Source organism: Astyanax mexicanus, chromosome 19, assembly GCF_023375975.1.
Source record: "Astyanax mexicanus isolate ESR-SI-001 chromosome 19, AstMex3_surface, whole genome shotgun sequence".
In the NCBI taxonomy this organism is placed as follows: domain Eukaryota; kingdom Metazoa; phylum Chordata; class Actinopteri; order Characiformes; family Acestrorhamphidae; genus Astyanax; species Astyanax mexicanus.
This window is the reverse complement of record NC_064426.1, coordinates 20,697,292-20,722,107: the sequence shown is the minus strand read 5'-3', so window position 1 is coordinate 20,722,107 and position 24,816 is coordinate 20,697,292. Positions and strand designations below refer to the sequence as shown.

The 24,816-nt window shown below is 39.7% G+C and overlaps 1 protein-coding gene across 1 annotated transcript; it reads left to right on the top strand.

The window, feature by feature from the left end:
• The first annotated feature begins 328 nt into the window (after positions 1 to 328).
• On the top strand, positions 329 to 24,122 carry aldh16a1 (aldehyde dehydrogenase 16 family, member A1). Its single transcript, XM_022677145.2, has 17 exons — positions 329 to 758; positions 2,779 to 2,878; positions 3,650 to 3,776; positions 3,892 to 4,049; positions 4,832 to 4,909; positions 5,010 to 5,194; positions 5,461 to 5,619; positions 12,561 to 12,719; positions 13,082 to 13,238; positions 14,206 to 14,281; positions 14,486 to 14,591; positions 14,779 to 14,909; positions 16,221 to 16,388; positions 16,705 to 16,909; positions 18,601 to 18,786; positions 18,913 to 19,038; positions 20,437 to 24,122. Exons 1-17 carry the CDS (start codon positions 669 to 671, stop codon positions 20,611 to 20,613), a joined length of 2,388 nt encoding a protein of 795 aa, XP_022532866.2. The 5' UTR covers positions 329 to 668; the 3' UTR covers positions 20,614 to 24,122.
• Positions 24,123 to 24,816: the final 694 nt, after the last annotated feature.

Here is a 24,816-nt window from a genome sequence, read left to right as displayed (position 1 = left end):
AAAGCATACGTCAACCTGTGAATTTATGGCTTTGAAATCAATGCATGGAAAAATGTCATTTACAATTTTATAATGAATTTCTTTAACTTTAGTTTAGATAGGAAAAGCAACATTATTTATTCGAATTTTAATAATTTCCATTTTTTTCCCACAATCAAATTCAAGATCTCTCCTTTTATTAAAACAGTAGTTAATGGTAGCTCTGCTGGTATGTTTTGTGTGTGTGTGTGTGTGTGTGTGTGTGTGTGTGTGTGTGTGTGTGTGTGTGTGTGTGTGTATGTATGTAGGTGGCAGTAATGTGGAGCTCAGTCTGAGATTAAACCCCAGTAAGAGGGAGAAGAAGCTGTGAGGGAGGAGTTTATGAATGACAGCAGAGAGGACTGCATGCTGCTCAACACTGAAGACCAGCTACTTTCTTCAACTTTCTTTCTGAAGCTGCTGGTTTTTCACTAATTAGCTAACGCTACCTATTTAGCTTATTAGTTTAACTACCTTTATCAGGGGGATATTTTCAATTCTCTCTTATAACTGAAAGCATTTTCACAGCCTTCACAGCTGCCAGGTAGCTTAACCTAGCAAAGTAAACCAGTTTAGCCCAGAGAGGATCTTATATAGGACGTTTAACTGCGGGTTGAGCTGAATAACTCTGGCTTACCTAAACTCGTGTTATGGCAAGTAGCACCTCGAACACTGTGTACGACATTTTTCAGTCTATGGATTCCGGAGCGCCCAGTTCCAGCACTGCTGCTGCTGCCCGGGTAAGATAACTAACTCTCCTATCAGAAAAGTTCATATTTAATACATGTATACACAGTTATTAACTACAGCTGTTTCTCTGTGTTATTCCACTGTGTTTAGTCTCCACTAGAGTCAGTAATGGCCTGCAGGTGACTTTATTAGCTAATTAATTTACCTCACAAGAGAAAGCATGTGACCCTACCAGTGAATGTGGCTACGCTTGGTTTCTTTTCCCGCCCGTTTTCATGCACGTCCCGCCCCCGCCTGACCCTCTGCCCTGTGATTGGCTAATTGTTCATATTCTCCGGCGCGGAGCCATTGAGGTGTTTACCAGAGCCATGACTACTAGCCAATCCTGCAGCAGGAGGCCGGCGACTAGTAACAAATCCAAGCAAAGGGGGCGTGGTCTGTCTGAATACGGGTGGGTTAATAAATAACACTGTTTAAACAGTAGCTACTGAAGTGGAATGGTGTAAAGTTCAGACAGACAGTCTACAGACAAATATACAAATATTTCATGTAATTCTGTGTAAGTAAAGAAAGAAATGACTGTCAGTTAATCAAACAAAAAAAAATCAAGAACTTTAAAAGTATCCTCAGGTGCAGGGGTAAAAAGACTATCAAAAACTTTGATAAAATGATAAAACTGGCTCTCATCAGGAACACCACCAGAAAAGGAAAATCAAGAGTTTCCACTTTTGCACAGGATAAGAGTATCTAAGTTTCCAGCCTCAAAAACCACAACCACAACAGCACCCCAGATAAGAGCACCTAAATACTTCACAGATTATTTTGGTTTATTTAACACTTATCAAATTTACTACACAATTCCTTATGTGTTCCTTCATAGTCTGGATGACTTTAGTATTCATTTACGCTATAGGAAATGAAGCTATAGGTTGTATACGTGGCTACTCAAAATAAATTGTTGGTACCCTTCTATTAAAGAAAGAAAAACCCACAATGATTAATTAATAGGAAAAAAGCTGTTCCTGAGCCATACGTAAGGTGCACCGGATTATAAGGCACAATGACGATTTTTGGGAAAATTTAAGGATTTTAAGTGCCTTATAGTTACCTTATAGTGCGTAAAATACGATAAATGTTCTCACAGCTTGTCCCTGTATGCCCTTCTTCATTGTCACTTTTGATCAGATCTATCAGTGTGGTGCCATCCACAAACCTGTGGATTATGGAAAGAGCCATGAACAGAACCAATAATTAAACCATAAACATAAACTATAAAACCATAAAATAACGTGCCCTGTAGTGATTAAAACAATTATATGATCTTAAGAGAATAGTCTTTCGTTTGGGTTATATATGCAATATTACCATATAAATAACAATCCATTTGTTATATAAAATATTTTACATAACCTGTAAGACTATTTCATATATAGTAAAAATGCTGCATTTCCTAGTGGAACCCCATAGATCTGACTGTCTCTCGTTTAAAAAGGTTTTACTAAAAATTTGTATTAATGTTGAGGTGTAAAACATTACATTATCATTGGTAAAGAGGTATACTACAAAATTAGTCACTGAAAAGGAGGTAAACTGTGAAACTTGATATTGATAATGGGATTCAGCAAGAGATGAGTCATTGATGACCAGCTATACTACAATATTTGATCAAGGATAAGGATGTATACTATGATATTATTTGTTAATCATGAGATAACTATAAAAGAAGTCATTAATAATAAGGTATACAATGAGATTAATAATTGGTAATGAGGTGTACTAAGAGATTAGAAATTATTAATAATGTGTACTATGTAATTAGTCATTGAAAATGGAGTACAGTATGAGATTGATAGTGGAGTACTACAAGTACTTGGTAGTAATTGATAATGAGATATGCTGTGTGATTGGTATATAAACATGAGTGGAAGCACAGGTTATTGGGTGAGGCCAGTAGTGGATCAATAATGATTTAGGCTAATAGATGATGGCCAGAGATTGGAGAGAGTAATTGCAGTAACTGTATTAAGAGTATCAGTCTGACAGTGTGTGTTTGTGTGTGTGTGCTCTCAGGCTTGGCTCGAGCAGCATTCTCAGTCTCTGGGTCTCTTCACCAATGGGAAGTTTGTGTGTCCGGTCGGCAGACGGACACATGCTGTGACTGATTCCAAAGGTGGGTAAACTTTTTTTATTTTAATGTTGTCATTTATTAATGTTGTTATTTAAATGGTTTCTCTCTACACTAGTAAGAATGCATACTTGAAGTGAACAAGGGTGTCGCCATGTGTCTAATTCAGCAGGTCTTGCCACTGGGGGGGGACATCTTAGTAAACACAACTGTAATTTAAAAAAAAAAATCATTTATTTTAAAGTCAAACGAGTGCTGGATATTAAACTACACAGATTTCTCTCACGAAAACTGTTTATTTGGATGAGTAAAGCACTTCCGTTTTACAGTAAGCTTAAAATTCCAGTATTTTGTACATGGGTGAGCACTAGTCGCAGTTAGCAGCGATAGCCAGCCCCGGTTAGCAGTGCTAGACAGCGGTGGTTATCGCTAGCCAGCGGTTTGTCCGATGTAGCTTGTTTTATCACAGTAAACGTGCTGATTACAGTCTGATATACCCACCTCTGAACAGTGAAATGCCTAGCGATGCGGTTAGCAGCTAAAGCTAATGCTGCTGCTTTCAGCCTCAGCGCTAAAGAAACTTCACTGAAACTCCCTTATAATGCTGTATTTTAGCAAAAGTACACCTTATAGTCGGTAATACGGTAAAAAAAAAAACATACATCAGTAAATTAAACTGCTATTGCATTAAACATAGTTATAGGAGGACATTGGAGTCTAATTTCATGAAAATGAAAAAATGTCTTAAAATTTTCACATTAAGCGCATGCAACATGAAAACTAACACTGCCTGATTAGTTTTTTTCCCCTTTCCAGGTGGAACTGTCTGCAGTCTGGTCTGTGCTGAAGATGAAGATATCTCATCTTGTGCTTCCTCTGCAGCTGCAGGTTTTAAAGCCTGGGGTGAACTGAGTGGCCATCGTAGAGCTAAAGTCCTGCTCAGGTCAGTGCAGCATTCTTTAGCCTCTATAGGACATAATGCACTGTCCTGTCCCATGACTATTGGCATGCCGGTATACTATGGTTAAATGTGTTAAAGATTTTATTGTGTGATGCAGGTTGGCGAGCACTCTGCAGAGATACACTCAGTGTGTGAGTGAACTGTGTGATCTGTGCCAGTCTCCCTGCCCCCCCTCGGCTCTGGTCAGACTGGCCCAGTACTATGCTGGCTGGGCTCAACTACGAGACACACTCATGCCTGAGTGGACCCCACGAGGTGTGTAAGTGTGTGAGAGAGTGTGTGTGTGTACCCTGTGTGTGTGTGTGTATGTGTTTGTACACAACTGGGTTTAAGCCTAGTTCAATACAAAATTTTCCTTTGAATCATTAAAAATAGTGTGTTTATGTTTATAAGTGTGTTTTTATCCTTTTCCAAATTTCTGGAGGAAGGACAACAGGGGCGGGGGAAATTCAATTCATATACTCAATTTGGGCATGGGCGATTCTGGATCGATTCACAAATGACAAAAATTGATTTTCATGGAAGTGTAGCGCCTGAACAAACATCTGCTGTGTGTGTGTGTGTGTGTTCAGCTCGAGTGACCGCAACTGACAGTAACCATTGGAAGTTCTAATAAAAAAAAACGACGACTGTAAACGTCTTTCTCCTTCTTCGTTTCAGCGCGTTCAGCCAGATGCTACAATTTGTTTTTACTAAAGAAAATGACAAAAATAGTAACGCACAGTAAAGTGGATAAGTAACTTTAATCTGATTACTGGATTGGAAATAGTAATGCATTAGATTACGTTTTACTGAAAAAAAAGGTCAGATTAGAGTAATGTGTTTTTGACATCATTAAATAAGGATGTTGACAAGAGCCACACAATATGCAAGCTATATTAAATTATAGGGCTTTCGTGCCATGCTGCACATACTGAGAGAGAAAGCGAGAGAGGGAAGAAGAAGAAAAAAATTAGTAAGTTTTAATTATGAGATTTAATCCATGCTTTTTCAGCATAAATAAAAAGTAATCTACCTTTTGAACTTGTGTGCTGTAGGTGTGATTGCAGTGGTTGTTTCTGAGGACTGCTCTTTCTACTCTATATGGATTAAGGTCTTTCCAGCTCTGGCTATGGGTGAGTTTTTTTTCATTTGAACCCTAAAATATACAAATATACTATATTTGATCTATAGTGTATTATATACATTATACTGACTACTGTAACCGTTCTGCAGGCAATGCTGTAATTGTGGTTCCTGGTGCAAAACTGGCACCTCCTGCACTCTTATTGGCTCAGCTGTTTATGGAGGCGGGACTTCCTGCTGGAGCGCTTAGTGTGGTGACGGGTGACGGCTCGGTGGGAGCCAAAGTCGCTCAGAACAACCAGATAAGCTACCTGACCTACAGCGGGAGCCAGCAGGTAGGTGTGTGTGTGTAAGAGAAATGAAGTTATATGGGGAGAATGATGGACATTGCAATGATGTTATTGTCCGTAAGTTTTCATTAGCTTTACATTCTTATATAAATAAATCACTATAAAATTCCACAATACATCATATTTTTCGTGATAGTAGTGAACAATATACTGCAATTCATTTAATTAAACTGGATTAATTAAGCTATAAAATACCATGTTGCCCACCTCTACATGAAAAGCTTTGATAATGCTGTTCTTCACTCTTTCAGGATGGAGAGGTGTTTTCGAAACAGACAGCTGGTTGGGGTCTCCCGGTCTCTGTCTGTCTGTCCGTCAGTGCCATGTGTCCTTTCATCATCTTTGAGTCTGCAGATCTTGACAGCGCTGTGGATGCAGTGATAGAGGCAGCTTTCAAAAAGAATAAAGATGTAAGTAGGAGGAATTAAACTTCACAGGTTGTTTTGGATGTCCTAGTTTAAATCAGAAGGTTGCTGGTTTGATGCCCTCGACTGGCAGAAGATATGACCACATTTTCTCATCCTTTAACATTCACGGAGAAGGTGCCCTTAAGCAAAACACCTTATGCCTTATTGCCCACCAGGTGCTGAGGGTGGCCACACCACCCCTAGCGTGTGTGTGTGTGTGTGTCTGTGTCATTTTTCAGTTCTGCAATGATGATGCTCTGCCCAACACTTTAGCGATAAGTTGTGTTGGTGATCATCCAACATTCTGATCTCTTTCATTTAATGCAGTGAAATTCTTACATCAGTGGTACAAAATGTGGTGGAAAGACAGGATAAACGCTTTAATTTTTTTTTATTATTAAATCTAGAAGAAACAGTCAGTGTGCAGGAGTTTTGATACTTTTGTCCATATGGACTAAAACAAATCCTCTGTAGGAAATAAACTTGAGGTATTTTTTAAAGTATTTTGAAGTGTATTGCCTGAGAAATACAATGTATATATTTTCACACAAAAACCTTGGAACTCTTATTTCTGTATGTCAATTGGACATGTAAATATGAATCTGAGAGTTTTTTATATATATTGCCTTCATACTCCCTACATTGTAAATGAATACTGAATTCATCCAGAATAAAAATGAACACACAAGGAATCGTGTCGTAACTTAAAAGTATAAAAAAACTAAAATAAAAAAGCAGTTAAGTGCTTATATCTGGGTGCTGTTAACTTTCGGTTTCTAACCCTGCGTTCACACTGGAAAGCGACAGGCCACCATTCATTGCCTATGGCAGGGCGCAATTTGTCGTCGTGACACGCGAGAGGCGACAAGCGACACGGAGCTGAATTTTTCTCAACTTTATGCAAATGAATTATGACGTGGTGAAGCAACATTCTAACCCGATTGGCTTCTAGCTTTTCTTTGGACCAATCACATACAAGGCGGTCCGACGTCCTCAAGCTCCTGCTCTCTGAATTTTTAGTTTCTTTCCCTGTTCATTCTGTTGAATGGAGTGGACCCACGTCGATCTGCGGGAACGGCTGCGTTTCCAGAGCAGTTAAATCACAGAAACGCCCAAGAGTCCAGCAAGTTTGGGAGTTATAGCTGTAGAATAAAATGGCCAAGCGATTCCTTTTTTGTGCCTTTTTTCTTATGGGAGGCTGGACCATGATAAACGCGCGCGTTGAGCTTGACACGCCCACAAGCGACAAACGCTTGGCGACACAAGCGACTCGTCGCGTTCCAATGTGAACACAGGGTAAAGATGGTAACTGAAAAACTTTTTGGTCTTTCTTTCCCGGGGCACTCCTGATGAGGGCCAGTTTCAACATAACATTTTGATGATCAGTGCAACTGCAACTTGAGGATATTTTCAAAGATCTTGACATTATTAGGATTTACTCAGTTAAGTAGTTCTTGCTATAATATGGATTAGAACATTACTCAAATAGGGTTATTCTTTGTATACCAACTCTACCTCTTCACAACTTTACAACTGATGCTCTCAAACACAAGTAATATAATACAGGAAATTGACAAATCCTGCACCTAACAGCTGGGGTTATGCATAGGGCTCAGCCAGGATCTACTACTCACTCAACTAACAACAATAGCAAAACCACCACAATCTGATACTGGCTCGACAAGAATCCAGAAGCACAGCCTAACACTATGTTCATGGTCCATTGCCTCAACTGCCAAGTAACAGACCTACCAAAAAATAACCTATGAACACATAGAATCCCTCCTTAATCTAAGCTCACTTCCTTTAACTATGGCAACAACACACTTACCTAAGCACAATCACACACAATAAATCACATTATAAGTTGCGTGAGCAGAACACAGCAACCACTACCATCTGATACTGGCTCGACAAGAATCCAGAAGCATAGCGAACTATGTTCATGGTCCGTGCCTCAACTGCCAAGTACTCAGACGTCTACAAAAACTCATGAGACAAATTATTACAAGAGCAGGACCACACCAATCCCCTTCATCCAAACTTAAACACAAACTTCAGTGCAAGCTCTTCTCAGGGGTCATCAGGCAGGCACCTTCCTTCGTCAGTGTTTCGCTGAATTAGGCCCACGACACCTCCAGAAGGCTCAACAGTGAAGTCTGGCGTCCCAGACCCACCCCCCTCCAAGCTTGCTGTAGAAGCACAAACTCACTCCCTTCCCCACACAGCCTCAGCCCTTCTGAACCACAACCACTGACTAGATCTTTCAGCTACATCTAACAACTCCAACACAAACTTCAGTGCAAGCTCTTCTCAGGGGTCATCAGGTAGGCACCTTCCTTCGTCAGTGTTTCGCTGAATTAGGCCCACGACACCTCCAGAAGGCTCAACAGTGAAGTCTGGCGTCCCAAACCCACCCCCCTCCAAGCTTGCTGTAGAAGCACAAACTCACTCCCTTCCCCACACAGCCTCAGCCCTTCTGAACCACAACCACTGACTAGATCTTTCAGCTACATCTGACAACTCCTTCACTACAGTCCTTAGCACACGACCTCTAATTCCGAATTCAGACAGCAGTCTTGTGGCAGACTTCGCAACAAAGCCTCTAGTACCTACCTCTACCGGTCTAATATACGCTTGCCACCCACGCTCTCTCACCTCAGCCACCAAGTCTGTATACTTCAGCCTTTTCCTTTCATAAGCTCCATCTACCTCGTCTTCAAACGGAACAGTCAGCTCTATAAAATACACTATCCGCTTACTTTCAGAGTACAACACTACATCCGGCCTCAAGGTTGTAACCAGAATGCACTCTGGGATCTGCAGTTTACTACCTACATCCACTAATAACTTCCAATCTCGTGCATTGGCCCACTTACCAGCAGTTTTCAAGCACTGTGCTGTTTCTCCACTATGCTGCCCCTCACGCACAAACGTTATTACCCTACTGCAACCTACCACGGGCATGTTATTAACTTCTAACCGTTTCTTATCAAGTGCACCTGCAAGAGATCTAAGTACCTGATTATGCCTCCATGTGTAGCGCCCCTGGGATAGACTCACCTTACATGCCGACAAAATGTGCTTCAGCGTGCCACTTCCTGCACATAGCTTACAACTTGGATCCTCACCCACCCACTGAGCAAGGTTTTGTGGCGTTGGCAGAACATCATATGTAGCTCCCAAAAGAAACTTTATACGGCCTGTATCCAATCCCCATAACTCTCGCCAGGTGATTCTCCGCTTCTCTACACTTTCCCATCTCATCCACTGCCCCTGTTTACTCTGCCCTGCTGCTTTTGCCCTCCTTGCTTCCTCCTCCTGCTCACGAATAAACCCTGTAACCATACGCCTTTTCTCAGGTGATGTGGCCTTGCCGAATGCTTTCCAAGAATCACCTAAACCTAATCCTGCCCTCCCATTTTGCACCTGCCCCACAACATCCCTGTGCTCCAGTGCCCTCCTTGCGGCTTGAGTAGCTTCTCGAGCATTCCACTTTCTCCCAGACCTAGTCACTGGTGCTGTTGCTTTAACCAGCCCGTCTTTTGACCCTAACAACTGCATTTCACGTCCTACCTTAGCACATTTGAACTCCTCAACCAAGCTCGTCAACGGCAGTTCCAGCATCCCTCTCCCACACCACGCCACACTACTAAGGCAACGCGGCACCCCCAACCATGTCCTTATAGCCTTGCTCATAACCCTTTCTAACCTCTCAACCTCAGAAATCGGAATATCATAAACTGTAAGTGGCCACCTTAGACGAGGCAACAAACCAAACTGCAGACACCACAATTTTAATTTACCTGGCAGAAAAGACTTATCAATTCTATTAATGGCCTCCACCATTTCTGTCCTCAACCCTTCCACCTGCTCTTTATCATTCAGTGCTGCAGTATACCACCTACCTAAACTCTTAACTGGCTTTTCCAATATAGATGGTATGACTTCTCCCTCCATCATAAACCTTTCTTGTATCAATTTCCCTTTAACGATTGATACACTCCTAGACTTGCTCGGTTTAACTTTCATCCTAGCCAGCCTAAAATTATCATTTAACTTCCCTAGCAGTCGCCGGGTACATGGCACCGTGGTCGTTAATGTTGTCATATCGTCCATAAACGCCCTAACTGGTGGGAGCCGGGTGCCATCATGCAGCCTCTCCCCGCCTACGACCCACTTAGAAGCCCTAATAATCACCTCCATTGCCATCGTAAACGCTAGCGGTGAAATTGTACAACCTGCCATTATACCTATTTCCAGTCGTTGCCAAGATGTGACACACTCCCCTACACTAAAGCAAAACTGTATGTCTTCAAAATAGGCTTTAACTAACCTTGAAATCTCTTCTGGAACCCTAAAAAAATTGAATGCCTTCCACAACAATGCATGCGGTACCGAACCAAAAGCATTAGCCAGATCTAAAAACACCACATGTAGATCCTTTTTCTCGGCTCTTGCTGTTTGAATCTGATGCCAAATCATACTATTATGCTCTATGCAACCAGAAAAACCTGCAATTCCTGCCTTTTGTACAGACGTATCAATTAAATTATTTCTTTTCAGGTACGTTGCTAGTCTACGTGCAACCACACTAAAGAAGATCTTACCCTCCACATTCAACAAGCTTATGGGACGGAACTGATCAATAGCTACAGAATCCTTTTCTTTTGGGATAAGAACACCACCTGCTCTGCGCCACTCCTTTGGAATAATCCCCTTCTTCCACACTATAGCCATTAGTTTCCATAGAAACTTCAAAACATCTGGTGCACTTTTATATAATCTATATGGAACCCCATTTGGCCCTGGGGCAGAACCTGCCTTTGCAGCCTTCACCACCTCCTGAACCTCACTCCACCTAGGGGGGTTAACATCCATTTTCCACTCTATATCACCTAACGGCGGCATGTCTGCTGGTAGGTCCAGGTCGCTAGACCTTTCCTTCTCTGTGTAAACACTCTTAAAGTGCTCCTCCAACTCCCTCTTTCCGACCTTTAGATTTCCTGATTTCTCCTTACTAAACAGACTCTTAACAAACCTAAATGGATCTCTAAAGAACTCTATCCTAGCACGCTCCTTCTTCTTCCTCCTTTTCCTCATAGCCTCTGCTCTCCGCAATTTTACCAACTTACTTCTCAACTCCTCCTGCAATAACTCAATGCTCTCTCTTTCTGCCTCATTCCCCTTCTTCCACTTCTTTCTGAGTAACCTTGATTCCTTAACCAGTTTTTCTATTTCTACCTGCCGCCTTGATTTAACTACATCTTGACACTTTACGTTCCTCTGCACAACACCAAATCTTGCCATTCCATAATCATAAATGACTTTACCTAGCCTGTTCAATTTACTCTCTGCTGTTCCCTTCAAACCCTCAAGCATACCTTTCAAATCATCATTAATACTCCTCCATGCCATCTTGTCTCCTGTGCCTGGCCATTTAACTTTGGATCTTTGACCGATTCCTTTCTCCCTACCCATCTGCTTTCCCTTAGCCTTTGACCTATCAACACCTCCTTCATCCTCCACTCCTTCTGTGCTTAAGTTAGCCTCCCTAGTATCAAAGGTATTGATATCCTGCGGACTGTGGCACGTAACCTGCCGCTGGACTTCAGCCGACTGACTCAAACAATTCTGTTCAAAGTATTGTTCAATGCGGGGCCCCTGCACTCCTTCACTCAAGCACCTCATCTTTCCTTGGTGTATCCTCAGCCCTCTCACTGATGTGACCTTGCTCCACCCACACACACAGGTCAGCAACTCCTTTCCACTTACCATCCCACCTGCCTCTATGCTTAACCCACTTCTCGTAGTCATGTCCGTTCCAGAGTCCGTAACCATGTTATCCGCCTGTGAGTCATCTTCCACCCCTGCTCTCGCTGACTCCTGGGGTATTGCTTTTTTCTTTTTCAATGTAGCTTGCTTGGTTGCACACACATGGTTAACCATGGTGGCTGCTACCATGGATTGCCAGCCCATGGCAGCACCGTTAGGGTCTATTCCCTCTTGTCAGCTGTCTTTCCATGCTGTCACAGGGTCTTTCCTCTGTTGTCAACTGTTCTCTTCACAGCAGTCACTAGCTTAACTAGATATCAAGTAATATAATACAGGAAATTGACAAATCCTGCACCTAACAGCTGGGGTTATGCATAGGGCTCAGCCAGGATCTACTACTCACTCAACTAACAACAATAGCAAAACCACCACAATCTGATACTGGCTCGACAAGAATCCAGAAGCACAGCCTAACACTATGTTCATGGTCCATTGCCTCAACTGCCAAGTAACAGACCTACCAAAAAATAACCTATGAACACATAGAATCCCTCCTTAATCTAAGCTCACTTCCTTTAACTATGGCAACAACACACTTACCTAAGCACAATCACACACAATAAATCACATTATAAGTTGCGTGAGCAGAACACAGCAACCACTACCATCTGATACTGGCTCGACAAGAATCCAGAAGCATAGCGAACTATGTTCATGGTCCGTGCCTCAACTGCCAAGTACTCAGACGTCTACAAAAACTCATGAGACAAATTATTACAAGAGCAGGACCACACCAATCCCCTTCATCCAAACTTAAACACAAACTTCAGTGCAAGCTCTTCTCAGGGGTCATCAGGCAGGCACCTTCCTTCGTCAGTGTTTCGCTGAATTAGGCCCACGACACCTCCAGAAGGCTCAACAGTGAAGTCTGGCGTCCCAGACCCACCCCCCTCCAAAAACCATTAAGTAATTAACTCTTGATAAGTTCAGCACAGCGGTTAACTGAAAGCCTGAATTCCAGGTGACTCTACCTCATAAAGCTGACTAAGAAAATCCAGCCATGATGTGTGAAGCTGTCTCAATATAAACAAGAGGTGCTACTTTAAAGAATCTAAACCAAAAAATATTCTCTCTCTCTCTCTCTCTCTCTCTCTTTCTCTTTCTCTCAGTGGCAGTGGGTGCTGTTTGTTCAGGAGTCTGTGTTGGACAGTGTTTCTGCCAGGCTGAAGGTGAGAATGGCTGGGCTGAAGTGTGTCTCACTGCCCTGTGAGTCGGACAGGAGCCGGGTGGACGCTGCAGTGCAGGAGGCTGTTCAGCAGGGGGCGACAGTGAGTCACTGATAAATTACTTCATCTCCTGCAGCATCATGTACAGTAAATCCATGTACTAAATCTAACTCAGAGCTCCAGTTCTCAAACCTGATTGGATAAGCCATACAAGTCAGGTTCTAAGCAGATGAAAAATGTATTAAATAAGTGATTAAGGCCTTTCAGCTCTAAATGAAGCAATGTATTAATTTTGTTAATACACTGCATTGCTTAGTAGAATTATAACCATTTAATTATTGTTTGTAATACTTTTTTATTTCATTGTAGAAATGGAAAACCCACACACACAAGCTCAACAACACAGACAGTAAGTTCCAGAGCTAACTGGTTCTTGCTGATGTGTTAATGTTTCTCTCTTCCAGCTGCTCCAGTCCAGTTCTCCACCTGCTTCTGGTGCTCTGTACCCCCCAACAGCTCTGTGTGGTTTGGCCCCGCCCTCCTCTGCAGCTGTCTCCCCTCCACCTGGACCACTGCTTCCCATTCTGTCCTTCAGGAGCGCTGCTGAGGGAGCTGCTCTGAGTAAGAGTGCTTCTATTAAATTATATTACGCAACTAAATAAAAGGGAATTTTGTGCTGATGCCGATATCAGTATTTAAAATCGAGCTGTGTAATATTGAAAAAATGTGGTTCCGCCCATTGGATAGGGCAAGGCCACTGTGACCTGGCAGTCCGGAAGCAACAGAGAGAGACAAAAACACAGTGATCTAGTGAACTCAAACATACATTTATTGAAAACACCCTAAATAAATCTTCATGAGAGTGGATCATTGTCTCATTAAATGAAAAGTAATTCAGTCCTGGTCACCTTAGCCCCCTATTACCGTTCTTTAAAGCGTGCTGGGCACAATGACTGTCAGTGGTGGGGTGAGCCTATTGTGCCACCAAAAAAAATTAAATTGCAAAATGATTATGTTCTACGGTTTACATTGCAATATTAGCAACATAGGAATTCACCATATACACAATCTCTCCGAAACAGCAACCTTATAGGAGAGAGATAAACCCTTAGCTTTCAATGGAAGTCAATGTAAAAAGAGTTTATTTCAGGTAATTGTGGAGAATTTCTATTGGTATATTCATCAAGAAATTTTTACACACTTGTAAGGGACAGTCTGTTTGTTCAAATTATATATTAAACTAAAACATACTTACGAAAACATACTTTTTTTGTGGAATGACAATTTGTGCAACAGCGAACTTGAAAAGATATATCGTGCAGCCCTAGTGTGAAGATTGAATTCAATTCAATGATTTTCTATAATGTAAACATAATGCATTAATTGAATAAATAAAACATTTAATAAAAAAAATCTCATTTTAAAACTGGTAATATAGATCATGTGCCTTATTACTGTAGATTTATTGTTCATTTGAAAAATCTTCCTAAAAGAGGGTGTAATAATTTCATCAGTGTGGTTTTCAGTGATCTAATTGTTCAGTAAATAATGTCAATTGTGTGTGTGTGTGTGTGTGTGTGTGTTAAAGGTAACCGCACTCCTCATGGTCAGGCTGCCTCCATCTGGACTGAAGATCTGACCTTGGCTTTGGAGACTGCTAAAAGGTACACACAGACATCAGACCTCACATATAGTCGTAAAAAAAAAAAGTATGTATGTGATTTTATTTTCTGTACATATGATTGTCAGATTGATTAAAATGTATTAAATGTCACAGGTCTTAATCTTTTTACAACTGCTTGTTATTGGGTTCATGCGAAATTACACTAGTGCTATTGTCTAATCTTTAATTGTGTGTGTGTGTGTAGTCTGTGTGTAGGCTCAGTGTGGGTAAACAGTCACTCAGTTACAGATCCCTCGTTCCCTCAGTGTGGACGGAGAGACAGTGGGAACTGCACTGATGGAGGCAGAGAGGTCAAATACCTTCTGATTGGTTTCTCATTCTGTAAATATATTTGCAAGTCTGTGTACAAGTCTTATGTAATAGTTTAGGCTCATCTTTTCAAAATGTCTACAGGAAACAAACTTATAAAATTCATATGCTGATAATGAAAAAAAGCATGGTATTTTATTAATAAGGTGTTTTTGCTGTCTGTATCAGGGTCTGTATCAGTACCTGCGCCCGTCTGTCTCGCCCTCACTAACTCGCTCCACTCCTGCTTCTCTGGACTACGCCACATTCGGCACTGCAGCATCTAAGTTCATGGTCCCTGAGGGCTTTGATCCATCCAGGTGGGTGTTCTGTATGCTAACACAAAAAAACACAAACAAAAAAATAAATATATTCAGCTCTGGAACAAAGTGAGACCACGTAAGTTTCTGAATCAGTTTCTCTGATTTTGCTATTTATAGGTAAATTAAACATTGTTGTTTTATTCTATAAACTACAGACATTTCTCCCAAATTTTAAATAAAAATCATTGTCATTTAGAGCGTTTATTAGCAGGAAATGTGACATGCCTGAAATAACAAAAAAGCCTTCAAATAATGCAAAGAAAACAAGTTCATATTCACAAAGTTTTAGGGGTTCAGAAATCAATACTTGGTGGAATAACCCTGGTTTTAATCACAGTTTTCATGCATCTTGGCATGTTCTCCTCCACCAGTCTTACACACTGCTTTTGGATAACTTTATGCCACTCCTGGTGCAAAAATTGAAGCAGTTCAGCTTGGTTTGATGGCTTGGTTTAATTTTTTTCCAGAGCTGTATTTTCAGTGGTATGAAAGTTTTTTTTTTTTTTTTTTTTGCATGTTTGTAACTCTTAAATGCTTCAGATCATCAAACTAATTAAATAAATACACAAAATGCTGTTTTTAAATGAAGGTTTTTGTTATAATGGTAGAAAATCCTACATGCCCTGTGTGAAAAAGTGTTTGCCTAATAACTGGTTGTTCCACCCTTAGCAGCAACAACTGCAATCAGGTGTTTGCGGTAAGTTGCAATGAGTCTTTTAGAGCGCTGCAGAGGAATTTTGGCCCTCTCTTTTGTTTTAGAATCCTGCTATGTTGGGCATGAACTACCTTTTTAATGTTATGTCAGAGAATCTTAACTGGATTCAGCTCAGGTCCTATTCAACTGATTTCTTGATTGAGAACAGGTGTGGCAGTAATCATGCCTGGGTGTGGCAGGAGAAATTGAACTCAGGTGTGATAAAACACAGTTATGTTTTAACTGGGGGGGCAAACTCTTTTTCACTCAGGTCCATGTAGGTTTGGATATTTTTTTCTCCCCAAATAATGAAAATCTTTATTAAAAAACACATTTTGTGTTTACTTGTGTAGTCTTTGACTGTATGAATGTTTTTTCCACCCACTGTACCGGATCATGGGGTTATACCATGGTGTGACCTGAAGTGAATTTTGAGTATGTTACACCCATACTTCATACTGTTTTATTTTCAGGGAACTTGCATTTAATATATTATCCACAAGGTGTCACTCTTGTACAGCTTTATTCCTCTTGCTTATGTTGCACCATTATTAATCTCTCTCTCTCTCTCGCTCTCTCTCTCTCTCTCTCTCTCTCTCCTTCCTATTTCTCAGTGTCCCTCGCTCTTGTTTTCAGTATGTGGGTGGGAAGCTGTGTAAGGCTGATTCTGGCAGCAGTCGGACAGTGCAGTCTCCAGGTGGCGCTGTGTTGGCCCACTGTCCAGATGGAGGCAGAAAAGACGTCCGTAACGCTGTTGAGGCAGCTCTAAAAGTCCAGCCAGGGTATGTCTCCATATCTAACCCTTACTGGCCTACAGTTGTAGAGGTTCCTGATGTGTTCTGTAATAATCCATAAATATTAACAAAATTCCCACAGATTTTGCAGTAGTGATGTGAGAGTACAGTATTTAATAGCTTGTTGAAAAGCATCCCACACATGTTTTAATCTGGAACAGGACTGGTAATGCAATATGCAAGAAGTCATCATCAATAGCATCGTCACTAAAAGAAACGATCATGTTTCTAGTGAATTCTAAATAAAATGTAAGGTGAAATGCATGTCATTCACTTATATCTGTGTCCTGTTGATTATTGTTAGGTGGATGAAGAAGAGCCCAGCTGCTAGAGCTCTGTCCCTCTATTCCCTCTCGGACAATCTGGAAAAAAGAAAACTGGACATGGCTACGTCAATCCATGCTCAGACTGGCATCTCTATAGAGGAGGCTGAGAAGGAGGTGGAGATTAGCATCACCAGGCTTTCTGACTGGGCTGCGAGATGTGACAAACAAACTGGAGGAATGCTGGTAAGAGAAATGTTTTTCTTTTAATCTCATTACATTTGTTTGTGGGGGTGGTGAAAAAAAATGATCCTTTAAAGAATCGTGATTCCCAGTCCTGGAGATTTTGAATCGATTTAAAAAATGCATTTACGTTTTATTTTTTGCTGCGCCTCCTCCCGACAGTACTGCATATCATATTACGTGTTTACTTGGCCACGGTAGAAGAAGGCCATCTAGGCCACGATACAACAAGCTAGTTAGTTAGCCAGCTACATTTACCTAAATGGAGTCTGCGAGAATGGAGCAGGAAAAGAGCGTGATTCAACCCGTCCCACAGTGTTTGGACACAATTTGGATTTTACAATGACCAGGGGAAGAGAGAGCTGGACATGAGCACAATTGTTTGCAAGCAATTTAAAATGAAACCAAGGTACTTCGGAAATACAACAATCACCCTAAGCTAAAAGAAGCTCAAAAGCAGCAGCAGACCAGCAAACTCTGGAGCAATGCAACAAACTACCTGCTGTGAAGATTTCCCGCTCCATCGCCTGATATATTGCAAAGGGTTTACCACCATACAGCTTAGTTGAAGGTGAAGGGTTTAAGTTAATTGTTAATATGCTTTTTTGTGATAAAGCAGTGCCACAACTCTACAGTGAACCAAAGAATAAAGTGAGAGAAGCTCTGATAAATGCCGATAGACTAGCACTTACGTGTGACTCTTGGACCCAGTGTTGGAAATTCGGCCTTCAGGAACCAGGTGTCCGATTCAGGAGTCAGGAGACGGCTTCAGAGTTGACTTGAGTTTATTGACACACACAGAGAGTATGGGTACAGCTCACAGTCGATCAGAACCAATCTAACTAGGGATATTTTGAGGGGGCATTATATACATTGGAATCCTGCTTTGAACACTGCAGGGTGGTCACTTTAATGGGGGGTATGAGGGTCCCTGCAGAGACAAATGGTCAGATAAATTAGCATATAGACGATGAGGGTCCCTGCAGAGACAAATGGTCAGATAACAATCTGGGTCCCTGCAGAGATGAATGGTCAAGTTTTGTAGCAGACATGATGGAGCCACAATTGGGGGAATAGGAGAGGGTGAAAGAGTTAAAGTATAATTTGTTATGGGCAGAATTCTATCACCAGTCATATGTTTAATATTTAAATTTGTGTTTTTAAAATGTAGCCACGATGCAATATGGTTAAAAAGACATCTGTGACGTCTGTGTTTGATTTTTAAGGTTACATTTAAAAATTTACAAAAAAATAAAATATGAAATGTTGCAAAAAGATTTGATACAGTAAGGAACCTAAAAATAAATGGTATATTTGTTTAAATTGTCATTTCATCTTCTTAATCACGTAATTGAAAAAAAAACGTTATGACCCCAAAAATCTGGGTAGGTAGATGGCGCTCTCTTCCCACATTACACCAAAGGGTGATGTCAATTAGCAAAAGGCATCTGGTATCGGAACCGAGTCGCTGCGCTTTCCTCCAAGTGCGCTGGCTCCTCAGCAATGATGCATCAGCAGCAGTTCAAAAAAAGAGGAGGTGATTGGCTTTACACATGTTGGAGGAAGCATGTGCTAGGCATCAGTAATGATTGGGAATGTGCAGCTGGCAATTGGCCAGATAAATTGGGAGACAAATAGGAGAAAATTAGAAAACAAAACAAAAAAAAATTAACTTTGTGTTCTTCTATCCAAAGCTGCTTCCGCAGACAGGCTCTGCTCTCTCCGCCCCAGAAGCTTTAGGAGTTGTGGGTGTTGTGCTTCCAGACACTAAGCCTCTGCTCTCACTGGTGTCTCTGCTGGGGGCTGCAGTCTCTGTGGGTAATGCCGTCATCATGGTGCCAAGTGAGAAACACCCTCTACCAGCGCTTGATTTCATTCAGGTATGTATTCATTTGAACTAAAACAGGTGGTTTGTTTAATTTTGGCCCGTTTAAGCTTCTTTTACAGATTCAGTCTGGTTTGGATTTACATGTGTTGTAACCCGAGTTTCTTTGCTCTGTTGGCAGGTTCTTCAGGCCTCAGATATTCCTGCTGGTCTTGTTAGTGTTATCACTGGTGGAAGGAATCAGCTAACCCATGCATTGGCCAATCACAGTGAGATTCAGGCAGTATGGTACTGGGGCAGTATGGAGGTGAGTCTGATCTGCCTGTTATCTATGACACTTAAGGCCAGGCGAACACTGTGAGTTTTTTTTTTAATTAATTTTATTTAGGTGCGTTGTGGAGAGTTCACACTGCATGTTTGAATTGTTTGTCGACTGACATCACACTGCACACAGTAATTGGAGCCCGTAGGAGGAGCTCTTTCTGCGTACAAGTGCTGAGTTAAGCAGAACATGTCGCCCTGTTAAAGAAAGTGCATAGCTTGCGCCCTGTTGTGCACTGAAATTCCACATAAAATATATGTTGCTAATATTGCTACTTCCTTGTACATGTGTGTAGAAGTGTCCAAAGCATTGTCCACTCACTATGTGTATTGAGCGACTTGGATTTACCTTAATCAAAACAGGGTTGGGGGTGCAGCGTTGTAGCATTGTGTGTGTGCTCTTACTGTGAGACTGCACCGGAAGGGGGGGAAGGAGGGCTCCACGCTAACAGTCACGATGTCTACTGCTCTCTGGTCCAATGAAGGTAATTTAAAAACCAGGACATTTCCTCACTTTCTGAAAAAAAACCTGGGACGCCCGGGACAGGACATGAAATACGGACATGTCCCGGGAAATACGGACGTTTGGTCACCGTAGTACTGACTCTGTTTCTAAAATAAACAAATGTGGTCTGAGGAAAAGCTGTTTAATTGTGTTCCAATCAGCTTCTTCAGTTGCTGCTAATTATTCTACCTGACTTTTTCAGTTGCTTTTAATGAGCCCATTGGCTAGGTTGTTCCTGTGACTGCGGCTATGTCTACAACTTACGGTGGCTGCACACAATACCTTGCTGCCCGTGCTGTCTCATAAGCTAGTGCAGTGATTAAAGCGACAGTCCTTAATTTTGCTTTCTTCTTTAGTGAAAGCAGTAGTATTCCTGAAAGGAAAAGAAATATTCTAAGAAATAGTATTAGCGTGCGAGCACAACATTCTCTGTAGTATCTAATATATATTAATTAGGGCTGTCAACGTCAAAGCACACAAAACATCACAAAAAAAAACGTTTAAAATCATGCTCACTGCAACCGCACATTCTCACATTAACACATACATCTTGGCATTGCCATAATGATGACAGCCCACCTCTGTCAGCATTTTTTATTGAATTAAAAAGTATTTTTCGAAGACCAGTATACCTCACTTCGACTCCAACATAACTGGATGCCTTCCTGCCTCAGCACACTACTGTATCTAGCATTTAAAACACATCCATATTGAAACAACCCAGTGGTTATGCTACACAACACAACAATGACTAGCACTCTGGAAATAATCCAACAGGCTCAACCCAGCAACTAGACAGAACATACATAACCAAGACTAAGCTAAGTCTCTCTCTGTCTGTCTCTCTCTCTCTTTCTATCTTTCTTTCCTTTTCCAAAGGGGTGTCAGTTTCTTCAGCACACCTGCTGCAGTCCTCTGAAGCGTCTGTGGCTTCACTGTGAGGAAGAGGAGGCCAAAGATGGAGGAAAGTACTGGAGCCACCCGAGTCCCTCGGTACAAGAGGAGATGTGGAGAGAGGCAGTGGTGTGGAAGAGTGTGTGGATCCCCACTGCTTAGCAACACTGCTACTGTAAGAGTAGAAGGGACATATGAGATGGAGAGAGAGCGCAAGACAAAAAGAAAGAGAGAGAGAACGAAATAGAAAAGGAGAATATATAAGTAATAAAACGTGTAGTATAGTATTGAGAATTGAGAATAGTAAAATCTTGGCCTATCACAATAACAGATTTTTTGGGGAGAACATATTTTGTTCCAGATATAAATATCTATATTATTGTCATTTTAATACGATTCTGTGTCAATGGTATGATTATAATATAGCAGCATAATAATGCAGTTGCTCCCTTTTAACTAGAATATTAATTCAGCCATTGAAAAAAATGTTTATCTTCAAAGAATAAAACAAAAGAATCTACATATAGTCTTTGCAAACAGACATACAACATACTGACTCATTTACTCTAATGGGTTCTCCTAACCAAATAATGTGTACGATAAGTTGATACTTATTGTAATTATTGTGATAGGCCTAGTGAAAGCAGTGTCATAGTTATAATATTAGATTTTATTAATTGCCATTTACCGTCCAGATTAAGAAGGATCTTCACATGCTTAAATCTGTTAATACGTGAGGGAGTGAAGGGGTCAACCAAAACAGCAGTGCCAATTATGCTCTCAGCATGTATTTCAGCATCACCAGGGACTGAACAGGGAGTGATATTCTAAGGAATAGCTCAATACAGGTAGACAGCTGTGCCACCCATTGGCCCCAAGTTAGAGTATGGTTTTGAAGGAAAACTTCCAGAAGTGCTTTTATGACTATAATTAAATGATAATAATATATTTACAGGATTACTACATAGAGGATATTCAGGTTCATGGCATGTTCTGGGAAACCTCTTACATGATTCACAGAGGAAAGATTTAGTCTATATGGTTGATTCCTCTTTCCAAGTGCTATATGGTTAAAAAAGAAGAAGTGAAATTGCTTGCTCTTTGTTTAGTAATAAGTATTAATTCTGCTTTTTTATGCTACTGTTTAAATGGATGACTGTTTTTAAACTAGTTCACTATGCATTCCAAAACTACAAACTACCTCATGTCCTGAAACCTGGTTAATGGGGAGTGAACTTAGTTCAGCCATTTTTCCGCAAACAGTATTGTGCATAAGTTTTAGGTGCTTTTGTGAAAATTAGAATTAAAACAGCTCTATACAAATCTGGAAACAATTAAGAGACAACTTCAGTTTCTGAATCAGTTTCTCTAAATTTTACTATTTATATGTATATGCTTAAGTAAAATAACCATAAATGTTTTGTTCTATAAACTATGGACAACATTTCTCCCAAATTCCAAAAAAGAGGTCATTTAGAGAATTTATTTGCAGAAAATGAGAAATTTCTGAAATAACAAAAAGATGCAGAGCTTTCAGACCTCAAATAATGCAAAGAAAACAAGTTCATATTCATTAAATTTTAGGAGTTCAAAAATCAGTATTTGGTGGAATAACCCTGGTTTTTAATCACAGTTTTCATGCATCTTGGCATGTTCCCCTCCACCAGTCTTACACACTGCTTTTGGATAACTTTAAGCCATTCCTGGTGCAAAAAGTCAAGCAGTTCAGCTTGGTTCTTAGCTCTTCTTGTGGGTGTATAGAATTGTTTATATATTTATGAGTTAAATATATATATGGTGATCATCCTATCAACACCTGATTTCTTAAATCAGCACTTATAGGTGTTAAGTTAGGTGAGCTCTTGATGGAATTGAACACATCTACATGTTTTGTTCCTCAAACTTGCTCACAAGCTCAAAATAATAAAATTCTTGTATTTCCGCCAGAATTTATTGCGATACATTATTTTTTTTGTCACTTTAAGATCATTATATGCGACTGATTACATGTAATAATAGTAAACTTTTATAGTGATGCAATTACTACCTTTTTAAAGAACAAATAACTTTTCATTATACAATATTTAGGCATTGAATAAGCAGTACTGAAGTTGACAAAAATGATTGAGGTTAAGTCCATACTTTGTACAACAAGTTGATAATTGATATTTTTTTCAGAACAGGCCTAACTGTATTAATATTTTTCTGTATCTGTTCCTAATGTTTGTACAGTAAATCGTCGCTATCCAATGAAAAATATGTATCTCCAAAACAGCAACTTTTACAGCAGAATGATAAAACCTTTGTAACTGTCAATGGAAGTCAATATAAAAAGAGTTTATTTTATGTAGTTTTGTTGAATTTCTAGTGGTCCATTCATCAAGAAATTCTGAGACATTATACAGAAAGTTTATTGTGTTCAAATAATGTAGTGAACTTAAAATCGATAAAAATGAAACAATGCCTTGTTTTCATTGGACTGTGATGAAATACTGCTGAGATAAATTATTTAAAATATTGTGATTAGTTGCACAGTATCTTCTGCACAGTACTGTACATGCGATTTATACATTCCGTTTTTACCATCTAACCCTAAATTGAATAGCCTTTTTTTCTTGGCATGGTGTTCTTTACAAATTGAGAACTTTATCCCTCATGCTTTAATAGTCCATATGGGGGTCCACAAATTTCTCACTCTAATTTAATTGTAGTAACTTAATAAAAAAAAAAATTTGGTATCTGATTAATATTTAGCGTTTTATCTTTGGTATTTCCACATAATGGAGCTCCGAGACATGTAAGGGTTAAACGAAATAATTCTGCTAATGTTATTTTGGATTAATTTTCCTTAAAACCTGTTACTGACCATCCATATCTTCAGACATCCCTCATATACAAGATATGTGATATAATCACCAATTTATGAGTGCCTATGCAGCCAGAAGGCTTTACTAAAAGACTTGCAGCTGAAAGGGCTCCACACACCATTAATGATTTAAGACTGTAAAAGAATCAATAATTACTGTAATCAGATTGTTAATCACTGTTGAAGGATGCTGTAAATCTTCGTTAATTAGATAACACTGACTGAAGGAACTAAGAACATTTGAGGTACGTTAATCTTAGTAAAGCTAAGTAAGTTAACTTTTGTAAGTTAACTTGTTCATATCTTTATATCTACAAATCCAACCTGCCTTACTTGTGATAAGCCACAGCACTGGTTTTCACTTCCACTTTTGCTTCTTATTTTTTAGTTTGTTCTTCTGCATCTTATCTGACTCAGCTCCTAAAAGACATAAATGTGTCGGAAACATTGAATTGTGTTAACAATGTATTACTGTTCCTTATCTCACAGGTATAAAGCTATGTTCAAACTTATGTTCTTATAGTTTAAATAAACCAGATTTAATACAATCAGAAACTGATCAAACCTAAGTGAAGCTGAATCAGATAATGAACAAATGAATGAACAAAACTGAATGTTCATAATGTGGCTAAACCCCAATTTTAGCCTTGTCTTAACGGTTAATTTCTGTTGATAAAAGATTCAAAGAGAATCCTGTTTATTTCAACGATGTTTCTCTAATAAATGTAGAGTTTAATTATTGTAATAAGTATTAGAGATTAAGTTATAGAACTGAAATAAAGTGCTCACAATTCATGCGACTAAATGCTTGTATGTGTTTTATTTGTAAGAATGATTTTGGAATTGGCATATATACATATCACCTCCTATAGAGCCACAGTAGACAAGTAGACCATTGCTCAGATATATATTTTATATATAAAAAAATAATAATAAATTATACAATTTTATATATATATATATATATATATATATATATATATGTTTACAATTGATCTTGTTTAGGTACATTTTTCATTGTAGCTTGACTGTCTGTGACATCACAACCTTCACACTGTTTTATCTTCAAGGGGCTAAAGACAACACTTGCTTCATGTTCAACAAATAATAATATTTGATTTGCCACCATATTTTCTTTACTTTTATGTTTTACTACATGAATCCTTATGTGTTCCTTCATAGTCTGGATGACTTAAATATTAATTTACAACATAGGAAAAAAAATGCAAACATTTAATGAGAAGCTGTGTATAAACTTTTGACTGCTACTTTATGTGGTCTAAAATCTAATACATTTGATGAACATACAAAAAAAATAAAAAAAAATAGGTCATTTTTTTGTGAAGGCAAAAGAACAGTATTCTCTTCATGACCCATCTCTGGTACCAATTGTTCAAGAATTAACAATATGCTTACAGTATCAACAGGTAAAGGGTGAGATTATTTTCTGATACTTAAATTGCACTTATATTCCTCAAACTCATACTTGATTTATACCT

What these genes read in the sequence shown, in the direction of transcription:
- aldh16a1 (XM_022677145.2), top strand. Translation starts at nt 669, where the DNA reads ATGGCAAGTAGCACCTCGAACACTGTGTACGACATTTTTCAGTCTATG. An exon ending in GCACTGATGGAGGCAGAGAG is followed by an intron (nt 14,592 to 14,778) that starts GTCAAATACCTT and finishes TGTCTGTATCAG; the next exon opens with GGTCTGTATCAGTACCTGCG. An exon ending in AACAAACTGGAGGAATGCTG is followed by an intron (nt 16,910 to 18,600) that starts GTAAGAGAAATG and finishes TTCTATCCAAAG; the next exon opens with CTGCTTCCGCAGACAGGCTC.